Source organism: Megascapheus bottae, chromosome 5 (genome assembly GCF_031878675.1).
Source record: "Megascapheus bottae isolate mThoBot1 chromosome 5, mThoBot2.hap1, whole genome shotgun sequence".
NCBI classification, from domain to species: domain Eukaryota; kingdom Metazoa; phylum Chordata; class Mammalia; order Rodentia; family Geomyidae; genus Megascapheus; species Megascapheus bottae.
The window spans coordinates 10,913,995-10,933,434 of NC_143513.1; the positions used below are offsets into that span (position 1 = coordinate 10,913,995).

The 19,440-nt window shown below is 42.5% G+C and overlaps 1 protein-coding gene across 1 annotated transcript in view; it reads right to left on the minus strand.

Moving 5' to 3' along the window:
• The window catches only part of Itprid1 (ITPR interacting domain containing 1), a 55,617-nt gene that overhangs the window by 20,221 nt on the left and 15,956 nt on the right, over positions 1-19,440 (minus strand). The window contains exons 7-8 of the mRNA XM_090332277.1: positions 15,391-15,950; positions 13,478-13,535 (exon numbers count right to left, since the gene is read on the minus strand). Of these exons, the coding sequence (XP_090188403.1) occupies positions 13,478-13,535; positions 15,391-15,950 (618 nt within the window). The remainder of the gene's footprint in view (positions 1-13,477; positions 13,536-15,390; positions 15,951-19,440) is intronic.

Below are 19,440 nucleotides of genomic sequence, written 5' to 3' on the forward strand. Positions count from 1 at the left end.
AAAGACATATAGTGTGACTTAAAATTTCTTTGTTCTCTTACTTTGTTTAAGAGGCGGCTTGATGCAATAATTACAAGACTGTTGATGGAATCATATGTACGATAATGTAATTTATATGAAAATGACATCACAAATAACAGGATCAAAGCTACAGGGTAGTGAGTTATATACATACTATGGAAAATTTTGACACCAATTCTAGCTAGTTATTTTTTTTTGCAAGTCCTGGGGCTTGAACTCAGGGTCTGAGCACTGCCTTTGGGCTTTCCTCAAGTCTAGCTTTCTACCACATGAGCAACAGCACCATTTCTGGCTTTTTCTGTGTATGTGGTACTGAGGAATTGAACCCAAGTCTTCAAGCCTGCTAGGCAAGCACTCTACCAGTAGGCCAAGCTCCCAGCTCTTGCTAGATTATTTTTTAGCCAAGACAATAAATTCCCAGGGCCATCACTAAGAACTTAGAAAATTGTTTATTAAAAAACAAAACATTATTATAGGTAAATTAACAAAAAATACCTATTTAACACAAAAAAATCAGTAATGGAGGAATAGAATATTGGACATATACTCTAAGCAAAATTTCTTATCAATAGTAACATTACACTGAAATAGATTAAACAAATACTAAAATCAAAAGATATTGTGTTTTCCCAGCATGGTGGGGGTGGAGCTTAGGGTAGCAGTGAGGGTGGCAGAGGGCCTGGTGCTGGAGGCTCTGCTGCCGGGAGAGATCAGAACTTCCAGCTCAGGGACCTGGCCTTTCTGCTCCTGCACATGCCCTTGTCTTGGAGAGACTGATGAACAGTGAACTCACAGTTGGCCCACAGTGAATTGGAAGGAGTAAAAATGTACTAGAGGAAAAGATTGGAAGCCAAACAGCAAAAACTAGAAGCTGAAAAAAAAAGCTATCAGAAAGACAACGGAAGATTTTGCTATTTGAATGGTACCTTCAGTGAATTCTAGCTGTGAAGAAAGAAAGACTTAATAATTACCGAATGTTGTGTCACAGAATAAACTCTCAAACACATATCATTAACTTAAAATGTGATTTTTTATATAACTAAAAAGGCAAATATTTCGTTTCTTGAAATAAATAAAAGTAGGCTCTGGTCTTTTGAATAATAATAATAATAAAGTGGGGCTTGGAGCATGGCCAAGTGGTATAGTGCTCACCTAGCATGTAGGAAACCCTGGGATTGATTTCTTGGTACCCTATATGCAGAAAAGGCAGAAGTGGTGCAGCGGCTCATATGGTAGAAAGCTAGACATGAGGAAAGCCCAAGGACAGTGCTCAGACCCTGAGTTCAAGCACCAGGACTGGCAAAAAAAAAGATATTGGCAGTGTGGGTAAAACCACAATGTTCCCTCCTAGAATGGGACTTCAGATTCCAAAAAAGAAATGGGTCTAACATTAAATTCTGGGCACAGGCTACTCAAGAGACTGAAAACCAGAGGATAGTAGTTCAAAATCAGTCAAGCAAAAAAAAGTCTACAACATTTCACCTCAAAACAAACAATAAATTTCACCCTTAAACCACCAAAAAGCAAGGCTGAAGTTGTGTCTCAAATGGTAGAGTTTCAATATTGCAAGTAATCTGGGAAAGCTCAAGGCCATGAGTTTAAATCCCACTACCATTACCCCCCCCAAAAAAGCAAAAATAATAAAAAAGTATATGATAGTAACTAAAGAAAATCAACCACTATATTTCCATATATTTCTTATGTTATTAAGAAAAATATTAAGAAATTTGTTACTAAAGACAAAGAAGAATATTTCATAATGATAAAGAGTAAATTAATTAGGAAGTCAGTACAATTAAAGTACAACTAAAAAATATCTAACATGACAGAACTGACAGGAAAAAGAGTGAATTCAACAAGAATTGTTAAGTACCAATGACTCATATCTACACTCCTAGCTACTTAGGAGGCTGAGAGCTGAGGAGCTAAAGTTGAATTTTATGGCATATAAATTATATCTTAATAAATTTGTTCTAAAATTAAATGACAATGAAAGAATATATTATAATGCTCAATGGAAGAGGAAAATGCCTGTTTTAAGAGCCATGAAACCCTGGGGGGAACTGAACCATGAAAAACAATAAAATCAAGAAGCAGCCATAGACCCTGGCTAGCAACCACTCCCATAACTAGAGGCACTGAGATGCCAGAATTGAAGAAGAGCTGTTGGGGAAGCAGAGTGCAACTCTTCTTCCAAGCCAATAATATGCTGAGTGGTCCCCACCTCCTATCTGCTAAAACAATGGAAGTTAATTCAGTGGCTCTGGAAAAACAGTAGAGGGCATGGCCTTGAGATGATGCTGGGTAGACGAGCACGGAAGACTCAAAGCCAAGAGCTCTAAGCTTTTCTTGACCAGCTTCCCAGACTCTCAACAGATTGTTATTCTAGGCAAAAGATTAGAAGAATGTTCTCTATGCCTTCTAAGCAATCCAAGAAAAATGATCTAAATATATTACCACCAGGGTTCCCCTTGCAGTGAGGTATTCCAGGCTTCCCTACAGTTAAACGTAAATTCAGCAAACCCCACCTGTCCAGAACTTCTAATGACATTTATAGTCTTACTCTTAGTTGTGAGGGTACAATTAACAATCTGAGTACTTAAGAAACATCCAGCAGGGAAGATAAAGACCACAATAAGCCTATGTGGAGCAAAATGAGACAAAAATAAGAATTACACAGGGAATGAAAAATTTACAGATGTGCATACATATGTGTGAACTATCATTGACATCTCCAAAAAGAGAAGGAAGTCATCATTACTGTCACCTAAGAATTGGAAGCTATGCAGCAGAAGCATTCTGAAAACATAAATCTCATATAAATGTATACTTAAAAAAAAAAAACCACCCAAAATTAATCTGTGTAAATCGGTTTAATGATGCTGTAACAAAATACCTGAGATAAGAACTGAAATAGGAAAAGATTCATTTGGCTCACAATTTACCATGTGTTAATTCTTAATCATGTGATCCTGTGGCGTTGGGCTTTGTCATCGTAGTACAACATGGAAGTCCAGAAGCAAAGAGAGAGACCTTAACACCCAGAGACCTGATTTCCTTTCACCACACCCCAACCTTGCTCAAGCTCTAACACCTCCTAGTAGTTCTACAGACTGTGAGCAAGATACCAAAGCATGGAAACTCAAGGGACACTTCAGATCCTAATAATTTGGCAGAATCCAATAGAAGAATTAGATAATAAACTTAACAAGTATTCTAGAAATGAAAGTTAAACAGAAACTGAGAGAAAAGTAGCAGATTAGTCCATCCATAAGTACCAATATCCAAACTTTCTAGAAGAAGAGTAAAAACCAGTGTTAGAAAATTACTAAAAAGGGGCCGGGAGTTTGGCCTAGTGGTTAAAGTGCTTGCCTAGCATGCATGAAGACCTGGGTTCGAATCCTTGGTACCACATACATAGAAAAAAGCCAGAAGTGGTGCTGAGACTCAAGGGGTAGAGCTCTAGCCTTGAGAAAGTCCAAGGACAGTGCTCAGACCCTGAGCTCAAGCCCAGGACTGGCAAAAAAAAAAGAAAAAAAAAAGAAAATTACTAAAAAATAATTTATGATTACATGCTATGAATTTGTGTTTGAAGTAGGCCCTAAGTAACCAATTCAATTGGTGAATGTAGGTTCAGTACATCATGGTGAAAGTTTAGAAATATAAAGGCATCAAGAGATTTGGTCAGAGAGAGAGAAAGGGATGGTCCTTGCTATATGGCTTTAGATGTCTTAGCATAGCACTGGAAGCAAGAAGACAATGGAATGAAGCCTTCAGATTACTGGAGAAAATAGGTATGTACCTACAACATGATTCTGAGACAGGCATCAAGTATGTTTCCTCTTGGATGAAAAACTTCTCAGGCACCCAGTTTCTAAAGCAATGTTTTTTTGCACACTTCTTCACTGAAGTGAAGGCAACTATTCAGACAGAGAAGTTCCAAGGCTTCAAAACTCAACCTCCCCAAATTTCCAAGTTGATGGTGATCACCTATGCAAAAGAGGGTAAGGCATGCTTTACAGTTACACAACAGCTGGTGGGGAACAAAGTCACAGTGTGAACAGAGCTGTATTTTTTCCATTTTGCTTTCTTTAATGGATTTGTAAGAGGATATTCTTAACAACAACAACAAAAAAGCAGGTGCTAGTTGCACACACCTGTAATCCTAGGAGGCTGAGACCTAAGGATCAGGGTTTAAAGCCCACTAGGCAAGAAAGTCTTGAGACTTATCTCCGATTAACCACTAGAAAACTGAAAGTGATGTTGTGGCTCAAAGTAGTATAACACTGCCCTTGAGCAAAAGAGCTCAGGGTGGATAGCCCAGGCCCTGAGTTCAAACGCCATGACCAACAGCAACAACCAAAATGAAAAACAGAAACAAAAACAAAATAACCTGAGAGAAGTCCCTAAAGGAAAAGGAACACGTGTGCACTGTGGGACAGAGTAAATCGAACCTGAGAAAAAGACAAAGGGACACCCAAAGGAGGCAACTTCATCTACTCCAGAGAGGAAAAATGAGAGCACAGCAGAGGGGGAATTCAAATTGTAAATTAACATGGTTAGGCCTAGGTGACTTTATGACTTTATGCATGAGAAGCACAACACATTGTGAGAGTTGAAATATGTAGAAAGAGTTACCAACAAACGCAAGAGAATGGTCAGGGGAACAGGAATCTGTGGTACTGGATCACATTATCATTGCAAAGTCTGGCCTGCATGTCTTTAGTTTTTATTTAAACCTGTGGCTGTTGAGCATCTAGAATCCCCACTCACCCAGGCCCCTACCTACCTTCATTGTAGGCTTGGCTTTGCTGGATTTTAGCACAGACAGATATCTTTGCTGATCTTTGACTCCCACTGAACTTGCAATTCTGGATGTTCTAGAAGGTGTTAGATTCCACACTTAGTATGATGTCAGGCTATCTAGGTCAGGATCTCCGGAGTTCCCAGATACCAAACACTGGCTTTTAAACAGTCCTTCTTCTCAAGAGCAAAAATTTATGGGATTAATTTGTCCATTCATTTAATAGGAATAATCAGGATAAAATAGAGCTTTGTGAAAAATCTCCATAGACCAACACTGCAAATATTTAAGAGAAAGTCATTTAATGAAAATAGAATTTCTGCAAGCCTATATCATATTAGATTTATCAAAACTAATCTTAATGGTTAAGGTATCGATCTGTGACCAAGGTTAAACCCACATGCCCACTGTCCATCAAACAGACCACATCCGGTGTCGACATGGAGATCCGTAGGTACCAGCAGCTGGCAGAATTGGTTGAGGAAACCAAGCAAACCCTCAGCTGCTCTGGCTCGAGTCATTCACAGAAGGGAAACCAAGCCTAGAGCAGAGAGGGAGGGAGCATGCCAAGGTCCAGGCCAGAACAGCCAGGACAAAAGCAGCTATGAGTCAGGACTCCAGTGCCCAAGGCCTTTTCTGTCACCAGGCACTAACTCACGGAGATGCCTCATTTTTTCATCCATTCTGGAGCATTGTGCTCTTTAGAAAGAATGCTTGCCACAGGTCAAGCCTTGGCATGTTCTTTCCACAGAGCCCCAGAGAAGACCTAGGGGAGTACTTGGGAGGCTGCCTTTCCCACTCCCTCCCAGCTGCCAGGGGCCTCAGGACAAGGGCAGACTCCTCAACCAATTGGCAGTATTTCTTGGGGAAATGCTCACCGTGAACTATTTTTGTGCTAGCATGACAAGGAGCCCTAGAGTGTCAACTCTATCCTGCTTCCTGAAGTGTGGGCTCCTCCTTCACTGAGCATGCTCCCTTCCCATCAGAGGCTAACACAGACTTCAGGCCACACCCTCACAAACACCTCAGGCTCAGCAAGGCCAGGAAGCGGTTTATGGACTCATTTCCAGAACAATCCAGGCTAAAACAAAGGCGTCTAGGTGGCATTACTGATATAAATTATTCTCATGTCAAACATAAAAATTTAACTTCTGTGAGGCCTAGCAATGAATCCCCACACTCATCTGTAAGTAGGAGAATTCCACAGAGTGAATGTGGTTTAGAATAACAATTCTTATCATCATTAATTTTCTCAATTGTTATTTATCACCATCCTTATTATAAATAATGTAACAATATAAATGTTAAAACAAACAACCTAATTACCATAGCAACGATAATTGCTATGAAGCTTGCATTTGAATAAACTCAACCTATAGTAGTTGAATCACAAATTTTTACTGTTCTCTTTTTCAATTTGGGTCAGTTAAACCAGATTTTAATATTCCTTTAGAGATACAGTGGTGTTTAAATTCTAAGTGTAGTTCTGCCTACTTTTACTTTCGGGTGGTATCTTCAATTATCTTTGGCCTAGAACAATATTTATTTAAGGTGGTATCTTATTTTTATCCTACAAAGTAATACCACCGCCATCATCCTCATTATTATTATCACCTTATTATGGCTAGGGAAAGAGAGGGGAGCTAAGCAGGAATAAAAGCCTCAGGGTCAGAGAGATGCATGGGTTCTACCTCAGTTATTTACTCTCCAGGTTCCATCTCCTGTCTGTAGGTCAGTCTCCTCATCTGTGTCCCATGAATGTGAGGTGCTCTGTAGTGCTTGGCACACAGTGAGTGATTGGCACATGGTGCACAGACTTCGGAGCCCTGTGCTGGCCCCAAGCTATAATGAGGCCAACCAGATGTCCCTCACAGAAGAGATGACTTAGGGACAAAGGCTTTGCACATAGATATAACATAGGGCAAAAAGGGGCCAAGGCCTCTGGGGAAGTGGATCCCTACCTGGGGCACAGTGAGATAGGAGGTCCTGGGGAGGAGATTCCAAGGGGCAGTGATCAAGCCAACACCATGGGCCTTAATGGCCTTTGACATCAGAAAAGTGGCATCAGAGTGGGGTCTACTTGAAGGGAGTAACAAAGCTTCAGAAGGAAAGGTGGGGAGCTTGGGAGTGGTGATACAGAGTGGCCTGGCCCTCCTGAGGCCTGGACAGTGCAGGGAATGTAGTGGGTCAGGAGGGCTGAGGGAGGTGGAAGGGACACGGCTGTCAGGGGACTGGAGTGGTGGAGGGGACACAGCGGGTCAAGAGGGCTGGGATGGTTGAGAAAGAGGTCAGACTCAATCCTATACAGACTTAGGTCACTACATAGACAATGCAGAGAAATCAGATAAAAACATGGAAGTCAGTGCCCCCCAAACAAGTGGGGGTGCTGTTGGTGACAGCCCAGTGTCAAGAAATTATCCTTTTCATCCTAAGAGGGTAGCAAGGAACCTCCTGCTTCTGGACTACTCTCAGCCATCAAGAGCAGCACTGGTTGCCGGCTGCAGAATATTGCCATGGAGCCAAAATGTCTGTGGAGTGGGGGGGGAAGGGGGCTGATAATTAAAAGAATTGTCACTGGCAGTGTCGCAGGAGGCACTGTGTTAAGGCTGCACGCTGGGAAGCTCCAATGTTCCCAGATGCCGGGGTTGGGGGGGCGAGGGTGAAGTTGGCGCTACTCCTTGGGACAAGACGAATCACAAATGTGTTAATAGTGAGGCTCCATGTCATATCGTGCCAGATGGAGGTGGTTACATCTCTGATTGATCGCCTCCTGGCCGAGCCAGGGCTTTCCAGAAGGCAAACAGCTCCAAATTGGCATGGGAGCCCCAGGGATCAGCAGGTCTTTATTATGGTCACTGTGGACGTGACATTCTCCACTTGAGGAATGGTAGCTGCCCCCAAAGCAGAGGCAACCAAAACCCCCAGGTCTGGCTGAGACAACATACCAGGAAGGTAAGATCCACGCAAGACATGAGTGGACGAGGCAGGGCTTGCTGAGCCAAGTGGGGTCATGGAAGAATCTGTGACACACTGGGAAATGGAGAGGAGAAGGAGAGTAGAGGCAGCAAATGCCCTGCTTGTGAATGGAATAAATAAGGGGAGGAATTGTCCAGAAAGAGCAGGAAGAAAATGCTCACCAGTCTCATACACCAACCCCGTAGCAGAGGAGACCAAGGGGCAGGGAAACAGAGTGCAGAGAACAGTTACATGACCTTCCTGCCTGTCCCTCTCTATTCATCTGGCTGGTGACCATCAGCCCTTTGTTGCTCTGCCTCCCCCCAGGGTGAACCCCCAGCCAAACACAGCCAACTACAAGAGCAATAACGGACGGGCAGGCATCCTACGGGACGGGCAGCCTCTGGTGCAGGCGCTGGGTCCTAATACAGGACAGCGAATAAAGCTTCATTACAGAACAATGGAGTTAGCTGCCAGAGCCTACAGATTTGAATAAACAACAAATAAGCAACATCTGCTCCAGCATATGTGTATGGTAAAAAAAAAGTCACAAAATAAAAGAATTTGTAAATGCCAAAAGCAACACTAAACTGCCAGTGCCACTGTAGAGTGAATTTTTAATTGCACAGGCAAAGAGGCAGGCAGCCGGCATTAGCCTCGCATATGTCTTGTTGCCGCCAACCTGGGAGTGTAGACGAATTTAATTAAATAAGGATTATCCCTTCTCCCCAGTACAATTACTTATTTATAACAATGATAAAATTGCCTAATAAAAAAATGGCCATATTTTAAAAAACAAGGCTAGAAAACACCCCGCTTTGCGTGGAAGTCATTTAGGGCTGTTGGAGTTTGAGTGCTTCTTTTAAAATTAAGTCTATGCCTACTGCCAAGGAAAGAAAAAAAAGAAATGCAAATAAAATAAAATAAAATAAATGAAATGAAATAAAAAAAAAAACAGCCCTTACCACAAAGCCTGCTGCTGTTAAACAGCCAGACACTAGATGGTGGGAAAATATAAAGAAGATACAAAGCAGAAAAATGGGGGTTGGCTTCCATGAGGTGTGCAGGAAATAAAGCAAAATTAGACTCAAATTGAGGCCAGAGGCTGGAGTCATGTGAAGGAGCCAGAGAACAGGGCCCCCGAAGCTTGTCTACCAGTGCTCTGGTCTTGGTCTGTCTTGAGAGCAGGCCATCACTGGGGACTAGTTCCCCCCTTCACCTTGCCTGTCTCTCTTCCAGATATATGCGCTGATTCCCTGGAAAGAAATAACCCCACTAACACCTAATCGCAGCAGAAGAGAGGAGCCTCGGTCCCCCAGCCACAGCAGAGTTCTCTTCTGCCTCCATGTTGCCACCCCCCTGTGGGACCACTGAGGGAGTGAACAAAGGGGATGCAGTATTTTCTGAGAATTGTGGCCTTGGTTTCTGTTATTTATTTTTAGCAGTTGTACCATGGAGCAGCTTTTCTGTGTTAGGGTTAAGGTGAATCCGCAGAGTTTGTGGCCAGAGCTATTGTCTGTGTCAAGGTAAGGCTTTTCTCTCTCAAGGTCATTCGCAAGGCAGCCAGAATTGAGAACAGTCCACTGCTCTGCACTGTGGCTATGGGAAGCTTTGGTCTCTACCTCATTTTCCTCATCTATGTAATGGGTGTGGTCATCATAGAATCTGCCTCCAAGGGAAGGTCCACTAGTCCCTGAAGCCTTGGCTGGCAGGAAGATAAGCTCTCTACCCAATGCCAAGAATTGGGAAGAAAGCTTCAGGCTCACAGACCAGGGACAGCTCTTTCCTGGCTATGAGCATCTTTCTCTTCATCATCATTCAACAGTGATTGGTTTTTCTTGATAAGAGATCTCTTCCTTGGGGCCGGGAGTTTGGCCTAGTGGTAGAGCGGGTTCGATTCCTTGGTACCACATACTTAGAAAAAGCCGGAAGTGGTGCTGAGGCTCAAGTGGTACAGCTTTAGCCTTGAGAAAAATCCAAGGACATTGCTCAGGCCCTGAGCTTAAGCCCAGGACTGGCAAAAAAAATCATCTCTTCCTCCCACTTGTATTAAATGAGAATTCATTAAATATCTGCTGAATATATGAATTCAGAATGAAAGGGTGGACTAGGTTTGAATTCAAAAGATTCTGGCTTGAATTTTTGGTCTTCTCTTTGCCAGCTGTGTAAATTTAGGCAAGTCAGTTAATCCATTGAGCTCTAATCTCTAAAAGGGAAACTGTACTGTGGTCATTGTACCAAGTAATGTAACTGAAACTGCTCTGGATCCTGTGTCAATGACTAACACACAAACATTTAATGCCTCCCCAATGAGAATTGTAGTTGATCTGACTCTGAAGCTACTCCACAGATTCCATGTCTATTCAGATAAATCGGCTTTCTGGGAGCAAGGTCAGAGTTTGTTACATGGAATACCCAAATCAATGTTACCTAGCATTCACTGTATCTGCAAATACCAGGCACTAAGCCATATATCTGGAAGGAATACACAACTGGATACATTTCTTATTTGCAAATACAGCCCACCCTCTCTAATCACAGGTTGTGCATCTGCAGATCCAACTAACTGTGCATAAAAAAATGCGACTCACGGATAAAAACAGCACAACTATTTGCATACCATTTACAGTGCATTTGTTATGGTAGGTAATCTGGAGCAGATTTCAAATCTACCAGAGCAAGTCTGGAGGTTGTATGAAAATCCTATACCATTTTCTACAAGGCACTTAAGCCTCTGTGAGTTTGGCACCTACCAGGAGGTGCTGAAACAAACCCCCACAGCCATCAAGGGATAGTTCTACTGAAACCCGAGCCAGGAACATAACCAAATATGCCGTGTCATATGTTACAATACATGCTATATAATGTCATATATATCTATATATCTATCTATATATATATAATATGTCTGATCTTGCAGTGTTGCATTTAACTTGGTTTGGGACTTTAGATGAGCAGTAGAGCACAGTAAACATGAAACTATGAATGCACTCCCCAGGCTGTACCATGCCATGTGTGATTTGATCTGTATTTGTGTGTGTGTGTGTGTGTGTGTGTGTGTGTGTGTGTGTGTGCGTGTGTGTCCCTGCATGTAGGGAGCTCCTGCAGTGGGGTTTCCAGAGTGGCGTAGGGCAAGGTGCAGGGACCTAAGGTAAATAAGACAAAGGCTTTATCCTCCAGTCTGGCACAATTTTACAGAAGAGAGGGAACCAAAAGAATGTCATTACAGTTTTTCCAGGCAAGACCAGTAAGGTTGTCATGTTCTGAGACTAACAGACACAAAAGGAAGGAGGAAGATGAGCTGGATGGAATACTTTGTCTGCTTAAGGAAGGAGAAAGGCGTGTTAGTTTGTATTCGGACCCTTGGAAATGACATCAAAATGGGATCAGGACAGTGAGAATATCAGAATCCAGTATCTGGGGTAACTAACATGGAAGAAAACTCACTGGAGGACAGAATATAATAGATTCACATTTCCTTCCCTGAATCTACTCTGAGCAAAACTACAATCTACTCTTATTAAGTCTCCAGGAATATCTAAGGGGTAAACATGAAAGTTTAGAGTTATTCTTCTGATGATAGTAACCCATCTTGAAGATGCACACATGATGAGCTCAGTGATCTTAATCGGAAGTAAGACAACACCTTTTACTATCTGTGCAACTAGAGCTCTCTGCAATTCAAGTTTTTCATCTAACACATACAAGAAGAATAGTGCCCCAGGACTGAGCATGTGATACACTTCTGCAATCCCAGCTGGAAGACAGGAGGATCATAGTTTGAGGCGGGTTGTGGCAAAAAAACAAATAGCAAGACCATCTCTGAAGAACAAATCAAGTCAAAAGGTCTCGGGGCATGGCTTAAGTACTAGAGCATTTGTCTAGCAAACACAAGGCACTGAGTTAGAATTCCAATACAGCCCCCCACCCCTGCCAAATAGGGCCTCCCTCAGGGCATGAATTAAGTTATATAGAAGAGGACCTCTCACAATGCATGGGTGTTTTTCCATAGTGTGAAGCCGCTCTCTGAATGATCTCTCTGAAGGCCTCTTAACTTCTTGAGGTTCAAAATTTACCTTTCCATCTTCCCTCAGAGGTTGGCATAGGAGCCCACAGCAAGACTGTGGCCTATTTCTTCTTCACCTGCTCCCTTTGGGTACATGACAAGGTAATGGCTTGTCATCACCTCCCCCCAGTTTGGGTTTCCAGATTACTATTATCCTGAGCTGGACAGCAAAATGGCATGATGAGCCCTGGGGGTTCTCGTGTGTGTGTGTGTGTGTGTGTGTGTGTGTGTGTGTGTGTGTGTGTCTTATAAAGTATCTCTTTTAGGCCTCAAATCAGTGACTTGTATACAATTATCCTTTCCCCATTACTTTTACTGATTTGTTCTCAGTCTTATTTTTCTTAGGTGAGGAGCACTTTGGACTATATTTTGAGGTGTGGTATTGCTAGCTGGCTCTGAACCCATAATGTTCCCCACTCTGCTGGGATTACAAGCATATACTGCCACCCTTCCCCAACACACACACAATGTTTTGAAAAGTAATCACATTGCACTTGTTGTCTAGATTTTATCCATTATGCAAGCTATCACCTGTCTTAGGCCACAATCTCCATTTGCATAAATTCCCAAATATTTCTTTTTGGAATGACTGGGATAGTTTACACAATATCATAGGCTTCTTAATTGAATGTCAAGGAAGGCTGTTCCTACTGACAAGGGGACTCTGGCTTCACTGAGAAGCATTCAATTAGATGGGAAACAGCTGCTTATTTTTGTCTTCTAAACCTCAACGCAGGTTATGTGGTAATTACTTAGAAGAGCAAGATAACAATTTATGTAATCAGCAGGACCCTATAATTACTAATGCATAATTTCCAAACAGCATTTAGCAAAATGAGGCCCATACATACACTTTGTAATGGAAAAGACATGTTTGATACCATGCTAAATTAAATTAAAAATTTGCATATCTTCTTCCAGGAAAGGCGCTAGCTTCGTCTGCTCTGTTTTGCTTGACTCATCTCTGCCTATTTCCAGCTCCATAAAGGATCTAGGAAACGCTGAATCATGGAGCTAATTGCATGGGAGGTGAAAGGTGGGAGATAGAAGTGGGGGTGAGGGGTAGAGGGGGGGCCAAGGAAGGCTCTTCTCCTTGCCTGGGATGACAACAATGATGCACCGTTTTAGGAGGGAATTTGTAAAACTTCATTTTTGCAACTTGTTTAGACCAAGTTTGCAATCAGGGTCATGTAAAATGTAGTATGAAAGAACTAGTAGAGAATTTAACACTTTTCTACACTCATCTCCCTAGGACAGATGGAGGACCAGGAAAACACTAGGACTTCTGCGATATGGTGTCCTCGGCAGGAGGGGAGGGAAGAACTTTTTCTAGTTCCTCTCAATCCAGTGTGAAATCCTCTGGCTCTGATATAGTCAGAGCAAATGCATTGCTGTTAGACAAGTCACTCACCCCACCAGTCCTGAAGATAAAGAAGAGTTTTCTGGTATTTTAAAATTTCCACATACATTTGCTTGGGTCTAGGTTTTAACCATCACCAATGATGTGCCAATGGATGATCCTTTGTGGAGAGGAATGAAGCTGTGAAGGGACTAAGAAAGATAGACAGCGATTGTTTTGCTCTTTTTCTGAAAGATTGCAAATGAAGTATCACCTTGTGAAGGGCTCCTACCTGCTGTTCTTGAGGTCAGGTTGAGGGTGTTTCCCACCTCCTCTTCTAAGCTCTGCACCTATGGTTCCAAAGCATATCAACTCATTAGAGATTTCTTTATAAAAAGTTCCCTCATTCAGTCAACATATAAGGAGTGTCCATAGGCAGTAAATGGCAAGAGGGATAAGACTGCAAAGCTACTTTTGTCAAGTAGCTTGTCTCTGCTGGTAGTGGGAACAAGACCCCACAATGAAAATTCAAAGAATTAACAAGGTCAAGAGAGGAAGGTCACACCTGGGTACAGGACCCAAGGTTTTTTCCTGGAAAACAGACCTTTGAGTTAAATTTATTTTATGTATTTTTTTTTTGCCAGTCCTGGGCTTGAGCTCAGAGCCTGAGCACTGTCCTTGGACTTTCTCAAAGCCAGAGCTCTACCACTTGAGCCTCGGCACGACTTATGGCTTTTTTCTATGTATGTGGTACCGAGGAATCGAACCGGGTCTTTTTGCATGCTAGGTAAGCATTCTACCACTATGCCAAACTCCCGGCCCATTAAATTTATTTTTTATTTAATTTATTTTTACTTAATTTATTGTTGGAAAACAATGTTAAATATATTTGGAGAAAGTTTGTTATGATGGCTCAATACACTTGGGAAGAATCATTTAGAAAAGTCAGTTATCACATAGTGCTTAAAAATACATAATTTTCTAGACTGCCAGAGAAAGTTGAAAGTTTTTTTTAAGTAAATGAATAAATAGTAATCAATTAAGAAGAATAAAACTATTGTTAAGGCCAAGTTTTCATGCTGCTTAAATGTATTAACAGATCTTACTATAGAAACAAGTCATATGGAAAAAGTTTAAGAGATTTAGAAAAGTTAGAAGCTAACATTTTGGAAAAAATTATGCCAGTATTTCTTTTGCTCTTTTTTCCTTCCTTCCTTCCTTCCTTCCTTCCTTCCTTCCTTCCTTCCTTCCTTCCATCCTTCCTTCCTTCGTTTCTTTTTGCCGGTTGTGGGACTTGAATTCTGGGCCTAGGTGCTATCAACTAGCTAGTACTCTACCCTTGAGCCACAGTGCCACTTCCAATTTTCAGATAAGTTTCACTGACTTTCCTGCCTGGGCTGGCTTTGAACCATGATCCTCAGATCTCAGCCTCCTGAATAGCTAGGATTACAGGTGTGAGCCACCAGGGCCTGGCTTCAGTATTTCTTATGAGGGTCTTCTTGATATGCTTATTCAGGATATAGCTGTACCATTGAACATTTTATGGACATTATGGAGGGGAGCTGAGCTACTCCACCATACCCTAAAGCAAACACCATCATTAGTGATGCAGCACAGTCTGCATTTTGAAGGCACCTTTGTTTATGTAGCAATTCTCTAACTTCTGGAATTTTCCAAAAAAAATGTTGCAAGGGTAAAGAATGCTGACTCCCTTTCTTTTTTTCCCAAATATTTTTTATTGTAGTTAATAGAAGGGTTACATAATATTTGCCAGATAGAAGGTGCATTAATTCACATATATTGATACCCTTTCACATTGTTTGGTCCCCATTTCCCTCCCTTCACCCCCCTCATCTTGTTTTCCCCCCTTCCCTATCCAATTTCAAATAACCAAATACAATTATATCCGATATATCAGGTAACAAAATGAGATACTGTAACAATATGAGATAACCAAGGGACAGCAAAAGAGATGAAAACAGAGTACCTTAAGGACAATCATTCATTATATGGCTTATGTTTCTATATCCTAGAGATCCTTTCATTTAGTGTCATACTATATGGCCTTATGTATCTAGGTTTTGCTCTATTGTAAATCTCTTTCTATTTGTCATATTGGATTGGTGTCTGAATATTGGCCCCAGGTCAACGACGTCGTGAAGGGGACAGACAGAGCAGATACTTCCACAAGAAAAGAATACTGACCTCCTCCATTTCAAAGGAGTCTGGTCCTTTGCTCGCAAGATGAGGTGAGTTCTTGAGCTTGCTTGCATGAATCCAGTTGTCCTTCCGAGTTCTGGCCCTGACTGACCCCTGAGGTATCCAGGAAGGGTGCCTGGCCAGCATGGAAGAGCCAGGCTCCAGGGTGGCTTGTGGAGGGCGACATGGAGTCCAGGCATCGCCAATTTGGACAGAATGATGCTCTGTTGAAGGAGGCTTGTGGTCTTGGCTGTGGCTGATGGAGGCCACTGATAACTCTGTTCCATTATTCCACAGTTCGGTGGAGGAGCTAGGAAATCTAGTCTCCATCCTAAATGTTTCAGGGGCCTCTCCTTTGCAGATCCTCCTGGTGTCCTGCCTAGAAGCTCTTCTTAAAAGTTGGCTCATTCGTTTTTGAGGCTCTTGAGCGCCCCTTCCTGAAGTCTTCTGCAATCCCTGCCCTCCAGCTTTCTCTCCTGAGTTGCTCTGTAGTTCGTTAACATCATGCAGCAAAGAAGAGAAAGCACTGGTCACATGGTCCAAGATTTCCAGCTGTCGGAACCGGCCTGAGGAACACACAAACATCCTGGTTTTAGACTGTGCCTTTCAACAGAGATGCACCAGTGAGGTGCTATAAAGGCTGGTAAAAAAAAGAAAGGAAAAGAAAAAAAGAGGGAGTTCCTTGGATTTTCAGGAGCAGAAGGAAGCTAAGTCCTTGATAAAGATTTCTGGGTAATGTCTTTGTCCTTATCAAGATGATTTCCTATACTGTGCCAGGGGCAGAGTAACACCTTGGGAGGAGAATTTGAGCAACTGTGTAGATTCATACACAACCCCGGTTTTTATGTGTCAATGCATTAGAAACTCTGGGTGTGTGGGGATCTTTTAAGCTTGGATGTATTTCATTGAATGGAGAAGCAGCAACCACGAAGTTTCAAAGTAAAGTAGCTTGAGTATTTCTGTTCATCCCTGTGACTGCATACCTGAGGAAAGCAATTTAAAGGAAGAAGGATTCATTTGAGCTCATTGTTGCAGAGGTTTCAGTCCATAACCCTGGGCTTGGTTGAGGCAGAGAAAACAAGTAATGGGAAGTTACTTGTTTCATGGCAGACAGGAGAAAGAAGAAGGGAATAACCTCCAAAGGAATGCTACCACTTAGGCAGGACCTACCTCTTAAGGTGCCTACTACCTCCCTAAATAGCACTGCCAGTTCAGGACATAGCAGTCACCAGAAGAGCCTGTTGGATCGTTTCACATTTTATAGTCAAAGCACCACAGTATCTCCCCTGCCCTTAGCTGTGTGTGAAGATACCATTATCACTATCACTCCCACAACCTCCATCATCTTCATCTCCAGCACACTGGGAGATGCACACAGGTGCCTGAACACAGGGTTACACAGCTCTTCCGAGGCCAGAGTGACAGAGGTGACAGGGTGCCACCTTCCATCTGTCATTTACATCATCCTTGCCATCCATCCCTCTGGCTCCTCCCTGGCACATCTTTGGACTGACCTGTGTCTTCCACCTGTGTGGAGGAGTTCTTTACCCATCATCCTTCTACTCCATAAATGTGATGCATTTTTCTCAGAGGACTGTGTGATCCTTTCAAGACCTCTAGGAACTATAGGGTTTGATGCTTCACAATAATTCTGATTACATCCCCCCCCTCTAATAAAGCCTATTTGAGTGCAAATCTGTTTTGTGAGCTGGGGGGCATGGCTGAATTACAATATAGCTTTTATGATTGTCTCCTCTCCCTCCCAGCACAGGTTTTTTGCAGTTAGTCTAAGACAAAAACCTATCAATTTAATTGGTTCAGTCAATTCTCAAAGCACAACAGTCTCAGATGACTGTTCTATTTCTGCCTGTGGGTAAACTGAATGATGGACTAATTGATTCTTACCCTCCAGTTTAAGTCTTTTATATTGACTTTGAATGCGACATCATTTCCCATTCTGTCTTTTGAACAGCCAACTAACTTTGTTATTGCCTGTTTTACATCTGACCTTCTCAGCTTTCTTGACTCTGAAAGTGTGCTGGAGTGTTACGTAGAGGAAAGGAGGGAGGCCTGGTGCTGATGGGATCGCCTCCAGCTCCTGGTGCAGGCAGCCTATGAATTAACTACAAGCTGGACTCTCAGCTCATTCTTTGTGTATGTGTTCTTTCAACGGAGTCCTTTCCTCTTGCAGTCACTTTGCAATCTCTTTGTGTTCACTCAGAAAACATTAGATTCACCAATAAACATCTCTTGATGTAAGGCGCTTGGGCCCCTCCTGTCCTTTTTCTAAGGCAAAAGGTAAACCTGTGTTTCCTCTCAAGTAGAAGCAATAACCTCTTCAGCTCTCCCAAGGACAAAGGCTGAGACAGGGATCAGACAGACCCTGTCTGTGACTTGAGACTGTTTAAACTCTGCATACTTCTCCTACCCCACCCACCATGTTCTCTCTATTTAAGATGAGGCCAATGTCTACCCTCCCAAAGTTGTCTAAATATGTGCTGAGGTGCTGTCTTCTATGGTTGCCATGGAACAAATCTCCTCTCTCTGCCTTTCACCATGTCTCTATTCAACATGTGGTGGATGAGTGGTTAGACCTAATGTAGAACTCCTAGACTTTAGGCCTGGAGTCTACAAACATAGTGTCACTAGCTCTTTGGAATCTCTACATTGATTAGGGAGACAACAAGGACCAACATCAGTTGCTTCTGAGAGGTGAAGCAATGACATTGCCTCACCTTTGGGTTACTCTCTCCTTTTGAACCTCACCACTGAGATTTGAAGTATGATCTCACCTACCTGCAAATGAAGAGACAGAAACTCAGAGATTAAATCCAGCTGGAGTGTCTGGTCCAGGTAATCTTGAGGAATCTCCCTCCATGTTTCAACCCAGGAATCTTACTTATTGATAACACTTGATTTCAGAAAAATAACTTTGTCTTTTCCTCATCTGCCACTTCCCAGATTCTTCCCTAGAGATGTACCTTGCAGATCACAGGGGTTCTTTGTTTCAGTGATTTGGGGAATGCTGCTACCTCCCTCCACCTCAGAGCTGAATATGCACATTTGCACATTAAATAAAAACTACTCAGTTCCAAATCATCTTTGCCCCAATTTGGGGGGGGGGCACAATAGATAATCCCAAAGGCATCCTTGGAAAGAGCCCAGAAAATGGAGTCCCTGGACAGCAAATCTGCATACTTGCTATAAGAATCAGGCATAGTGGCCAGGCATAGTGGCTCACACCTGTAATCCTAGCTACTCATAAGGCTGAGATCTGAGGATCAAGGTTCAAAGCCAACCCAGGCACCCGAGACTCTTATCTCCAATCAATCTCTGGAAAATTGGAAGTGGGGCTTGGCTCAGGGTAGGGCATTAGCCTTGAGCCGAAGAACTCAGGGACAACACCCAGGTCCAGGGGTAGGGTGGTAGCCTTGAGCTGAAGAGCTCAGGGACAGCGCCCAGGCTGAGTTCAAGCCCTATGACTCATAAAAAGAAAGAAAGAAAGAAAGAAAGAAAGAAAGAAAGAAAGAAAGAAAGAAAGAAAGAAAGAAAGAAAGAAAGAAAGAAAGAAAGAGAGAAAGAGAGAAAGAGAGAAAGAAAGAAAGAAAGAAAGAAAGAAAGAAAGGAAGAAAGGAAGAAAGGAAGAAAGGAAGGAAGAAAGAAAGAATCAGTCATAGTAAATCCACAGGCCTGCAGATATGGTGTAGGCCTAACTGCCTTCCCATAAACTCTCTCTTGGTGACTCTGAGAGGCCTATCAGGTCCTAGTTGAATGTGTGGCCATTGGAAACAGTGCACACTGTTTGGTAGTTTTACCAGGTTTCTTCATTCTCCCTTCTTTCTACTCCTCTGAGATTATGTGATTTGTTTGGGCCAATGGAATCTTAGCAGACCTGAGATGTTTCATTATGAGCAACTAGACATTGAAACTAGTGATGCTGCAGGTTGGTGGGGGGGTGGGGCTGAGGCAAGTCCTTCAGGAAGAACCTGGAGAGTGAATGGGACCTGATCCCAGACCTACAGTCAATCACAGCAGCCACACATCAGAACATCCCAA